The following is a 5,653-nucleotide window of genomic DNA, read 5'->3' on the forward strand; positions in this document are numbered from 1 at the left end:
CCCAGCTCCCTCAGCCTTTCCTCAGCAGGGAGATGTTCCCCTCCCTCCAGCATCTCTGTGCCTCTGCCCTGGGCTCTTCCCAGCAGTTCCCTGTCCTGTTGAACTGAGGGGCCCAGAACTGGACACAACATTCCAGACATGGCCTCATCAAGGCAGAACAGAGGGGCAGGAGAACCTCCCTGACCTACCAACCACCCCCTTTCTAACCCACCCGAGGATCCATTGGCCTTCTTGGCCACCAGGGCACATTGCAGGTCATGCTCATCCTCCTGCCCACCAGGACCCCCAGGTCCCTTTCTCCTGCCCTGCTCTCTAGCAGCTCAGCCCCCAGCCTGTCCTGGTCCATGGGCTTGTTCTTCCCCAAATGCAAAACTCTGCCCTTGTTGAACTTCATCATGTTTCTCCCCACCCAAATCTCCAGCCTGTCTAGGTTTCTCTGAATGGCAGCACAGCCTTCTGCTGTGTCCAGAGCTCCTTCCTCCAAGACTTCAGAGAGCCAAAGGCTGAAGAACATCATCCACAGAGCAGCGTTTCCCCCGACCTCCCATCCCTCTGCCCAAGGCAACCCCAGGCAGGACCTCACCCACAGCATCAGCTCCCAGGGCCTGCAGCAGGCGGCTCTCGGCGATGGTCTCGTAGCTGGGACCAGGCAGCAGGCAGTAGACACCTTCTCTGGTGAAGCTCAGGAAGCCCAGCTCCCTCGTGGCCTCCATGGCCAACCCGCGCAGCTCCCGCTCGTAGGCGTCCGACATGCAGGGGAACCTCACCCCGAACCTGCCAGGGAGCAAGAGGGCACAGCCATCCTGCTGCTGCTTCCCCAGCAGCAGGCGAGGGGTGGGCACCTCGTGGAGAAGAGGGGGAAAATGGGCCAGGGCAGATCTGGCAAAGGTACAGGCCCTCGTCCCCATCAGACACTTTGTGTCTTCGGGATGTTCCTCCTGGATCGTCAGGGATGCTCAGCACCCAGAGGTTGGGGCTGCTGGGAGGTCTGGTCCTGTGTCCCTGCCTCACAAACCCTTCAGGAAGGGTCCTTCCAGAGCACAGAATCCCAGACTGGTTTGGGTTGGAAGGGACCTTCAAGATCATCTAGATCCAACCCCCTGCATGGGCAGGGACACCTCCCACCAGCCCAGGCTGCTCCAAGCCCCATCCAACCTGCCCTTCAGCACTGCCAGGGATGGGGCAGCCACAGCTTCCCTGGGCAACCTGGGCCAGGCTCTCACCACCCTCACACCAAACAATTTCCTCCTCATGTCTCACCTCAATCTCCCTCTTCCAGTTTTAATCCCTTCCCCCTTGTCCTCTCCCTCCCTGCCCTTGTCCCAAGTCCCTCCCCAGCTTTCCTGGAGCCCCTTCAGGCACTGGAAGCTGCTCTAAGGTCTCCCTGGAGCCTTCTCTTCTCCAGGCTGAACACCCCAACTCTCCCAGCCTGGCTCCAGAGCTGCTCCAGCCCTGGGATCACATTCATGGCCTCCTCTGGACTCTTTAAGATCCCTTCCAACCCCGAGCACCCCATGATTCCATGACTCCTGCCTGCAGGACTGAGGACCAGTTCTCTCTCTTCTCCCAACACCTGCCCATGGAGAGGCTGTTGAACCTTGCCCAGACAGTCCCTGCCCTTTGCTTCTCCTGCACCATCTCTTGCAGACACGTCCCCTGTGGCACCAAGTCCCAAAAGCTGTTCCCATGGAGATGGTTTGAGCAGGGCCTGGAGGAGCATCCCTCATGGCAGGGGGGAGCTACCAAGCCTGGCTCCTGGGCAGGGACACCCTGTGCCCCACCAGCAAGGGCTGTCCTGCCCTCACACTGACACCCTCCTGCTTGGAGCTGGATGCACTGGACAAACCCTGTGAGATTTGAGTTCCTTCCCCTTTGCTGTCCAGGTTAGACCAGTTTGAAAGGCCTTAAGGAATGACCTTCTTTGGCAAGGCAGATGAACAAAGCTTGCTAGTCAGAAGCTACATCCCAAGCAAGAGCATCCACTTCTGGCTTTGGCTCCTGGCTCAGCAAGATCACACCAAACACAAGCTTGGAGACTCCTCCAGAGCAGAAGTTGCCCAGCTGAGAAGCCCCAGCAGGTTCTGTGCCCCTCCAAGGGGCATGGACACATCCTGCAGGTCCCACGTGGCACCTGAGGTTGGGGGCTGGAGATCCAGCTGAGTGCCAGATGGATTAGGAGACCATTCTGGGTGCCCTCCTCACAGGGAAACGTGGAGAGCAGGACACACTGCAGCTCCAGGGCCAGGTTGGAGGGGACCTTAAGGCTCCATCCTCTGCTTCAAGGCTGGGGCTCTCGTTTGCTTTGGATCTTAAAACAGCTAGCAGTTCTTTTCCCACCTGGGCAAACCCTCCTTCAGACCCACAGAGCAGGAGTAGATGGTCCAGACTGGTCTGCTGAGGAAACTGGGAACACAACCTCCCATCCCATGTTCACCAACTCAGCCCAGTAGGGATGGACCAGCTCCCCCCAGCAGCCTGTGAAAGCTCCTCCTTGTTTTCCTGCTCTTCCAGCTGGATGCTCAGGGCAGGAGGTGGCTCATTTGACATTAATAATCACTAAAAATGTTACATAAATTAAAAAAAACCAAACCCAGCTTTCCCATCTGGTGGAAAATAATCAGTATTCAGCAGCATGAAAACTGCTCCTCTCTCCTGCAGGATGACCAGCAATGCAGAACTCAAGCTCTAATTGAATAAATTCCCTCCCCAGGTTCTTGCAGTTGATGGTTCCCTTTCCACATCACTTCCCTGCCTCTCGTTTGTCTCAGATAAATCCCTCTTGGTGGCTGAGCTGGGCAGGGTTTCAGAAGGATTTTGTTCCCCTTCAAGCTGATTCCCCCAAGGGGTTTTATTGCCCAGTTTGATGCCTTGGTCAGCAGGACCAGAGTCACCTCCCCAGGCACTGCAGTCTGCTCTAGGAAGCTGCTTTTGGGAGGCAAGGAGGCATCTCTGCTGCCTTTGAGCCTTGGCCAGGTGCAGGAACTGGCTGGTGTTTCTCCTCCTGTTCCTGAGGGATCCTACAAGCCCAGGGAGCTTCCAACACTCCACGTGGCCTCTGAGCCTTTTGATCATCCTTCCCCTCCAACCCACATGGGTGCTTGTGAGGATGGGAAGATGTTCTGCTTCAGGTGGGCACTGTCCTCTTGCCTTCTGAACAGCAGGGCAGCTTTTGTTTCTCCTGAGGTAGCACCCTGCAGGTTGCTTCAGAAGCAGGAGCCAGCTCTGGCATCACATCAGGAAGGAGCCAAGTGGAGCTGGAAGCCAGGCCACCTTATCCTCAGCCAGACCTTCCTTTTGGGAAGATCCCAGGACACACCAGGCACCTGCCCTGCCAACAGGTCCTTTGGCCAAGATGAAGGGACCAACCCAACAATGAATTTAACCATCTTCTTTCCTAAACTCACTCCTTGCTCATAAAACCACCAGTCCTGTCCCCTGGGTCCACCCACCTGGCTTTCATCTTGCATCTCTCCTGCCAGCTTGGGTAGGAAATAGTTCTTGCTGTTCTCATCTCATCACAGTCCAGCCTCTTCCTTCTCTGTCCTAAGACTCTTGACAGCCCTGGATCTTCACTGCTCCCACCTTGACTCTCCTGACACCTGCTGTGCTGTCCTTTGCCCAGCCTGACTCTCCAGGGGCTGCCTCCTCATGGTCCTTTTTAGACCCATTGGGGAGGCAAAGGGCTCCCTTTTGCAAACCAGGTCACCTCTGAGCCTTGCCTTCCACCCCACCAGTCTGATGGTGCCTTGGAAAGGTTTCAGGATCACAGATGTATCCAGGTGGGAAGGTATCTCAAGAGAACATCCAGGAGAAAAGCAACTCCAAGTCTAGAGGCAACAGCAGTTCAGGGGAGATGATGTGTTACAAGCTGCTCTGTGCACCACCCAGAGGTCAAGGATCCTGCTTCACAGCTGGTTGAGGAAACCTGGTTTCCCAACTCAACCAGCAGCAGGTCACTGGTAGATCTAGAGACCTCCCCAAGAGGCTGCCAAGATCAACCACCTCTCCACAGCCTGATGCCTCCAGTGAAGACATGATGTTAACAAAGGCACCTCAGCTTCATCACCTGGACACAAGGAGGGTCATCAGGAGATGCTGAGGTTTTATCTTTGTTCTACCAACTTCCTGCCAGGCCTCTGTCACATCAGCTCCATCACAGCAGAAAGGGCTGTTGGTAAATGCCTGGAGACACAGAAGAAGTTGACTGGATCTCTCCATGAAGAGGAACAAGCAGAGAGAGGGATTTACAAGAAGAGAAAGGAGCAGGTCTCTTCAGCAGGTGGTACTGCTGGCCATGGCAGGAGAAGGATCCCAAGCCCATAAACCAAAACCTTCTGGAGGTTTGTGTATGAAGTCCTTACAGGCTTGTAAAAGTGAGGGCAGGTGGGTCAGTGCTCACAGCTGTTGCTTTGGCTTGTTGGGGTGTTCAGCCTGGAGAAGAGAAGGATCCAGGGAGACCTTAGAGCAGCTTCCAGGGCCTGAAGGGGCTCTAGGAAAGCTGGGGAGGGGCTTGGGACAAGGGCAGGGAGGGAGAGGACAAGGGGGAAGGGATTAAAACTGGAAGAGGGAGATTGAGGTGAGACATGAGGAGGGAATTGTTTGGTGTGAGGGTGGTGAGAGCCTGGCCCAGGTTGCCCAGGGAAGCTGTGGCTGCCCCATCCCTGGCAGTGTTGAAGGGCAGGTTGGATGGGGCTTGGAGCAACCTGGGCTGGTGGGAGGTGTCCCTGCCCATGCAGGGGGGTGGGACTGGTTGAGCTTTAAGGTCCCTTCCAACCCAACCCATTCCATGACTCTGAGTGCCCCTTGTGGGCTCCTGGAGCCCAACCCCAGCACTCAGCAGACACTTCCCAGCAGGGGTGACTGGCAGTGCCAGCAGTGGCTGCAGGAAGGGAAGATCCCCTGGGAACCCAGGGCTGGTGCCTTCTTACCTCTCCTCGTTGGGTCCACGCAGCGGGTTCTGCCCTCCCAAGCCAAACAGGCTGATGTGGTCTCTAAGGAACATGATGTCCCCCACTTGGAAGTGGGGGTTCAGCCCCCCAGCAGCATTTGTGACAATCAGGATCTCCACCCCCAGGAGGAAGAAGACCCTGATGGGAAAGGTGACCTGCAAGAACCCAAAGGCATAGATGGGATCCCATTCTGTGGACACCTGAAGGGGCTTGGTGAGGCCACAAGGAGACAAACCCACTTCTCTCCCCATGGAATTTTCCCCTCTCATTCAAGCAGAACCAATTTTGATGTTTTTGGTTTTTTTTTGCTTTCAAGACTTGGCACGAGCACCATGAAAATTCAAGCCCAGGTTTCCCTGAGGTCAAACAAACATGGTGGGAGAAGAAAAATGCAGATCATCCTTCCCCTGCTGCCAAGGGATCAACCCTCTGTGCTGGTTGAAGGAGCTACTGATGCACGTGGACATGGAATGTCATGGATAAATCAGTTTTTAAAGCCAGGATGCACTTCCCAGAAGCAGAGAGATCCTTTTATATTCCCTTTCATTCCCATTAAGTCCCCTCCAGTGACCTGTTCATCCCAAAGATAAGGAACCAGTGGGAACTGGGAGAGTCAAGTTGGGTCTTGAGGGGTCAAGGGGGGGGGGGAAATCAGTGTGACGTGATACATCAGAAATGCTCAATGTGGGGGGTGTCCTGGGGGG

At 55.5% G+C, this 5,653-nt stretch overlaps 1 protein-coding gene across 1 annotated transcript in view; it reads right to left on the minus strand.

The window, feature by feature from the left end:
- Positions 1-5,653, minus strand: part of PNP (purine nucleoside phosphorylase) — an 11,860-nt gene that overhangs the window by 977 nt on the left and 5,230 nt on the right. The window contains exons 4-5 of the mRNA XM_009997996.1: positions 4,929-5,139; positions 584-774 (exon numbers count right to left, since the gene is read on the minus strand). Coding sequence (XP_009996298.1) covers positions 584-774; positions 4,929-5,139 — 402 coding nt within the window. The remainder of the gene's footprint in view (positions 1-583; positions 775-4,928; positions 5,140-5,653) is intronic.

This window comes from Chaetura pelagica, unplaced genomic scaffold (assembly GCF_000747805.2).
Source record: "Chaetura pelagica isolate M959 unplaced genomic scaffold, ChaPel_1.0 scaffold865, whole genome shotgun sequence".
NCBI lineage: Eukaryota > Metazoa > Chordata > Aves > Apodiformes > Apodidae > Chaetura > Chaetura pelagica.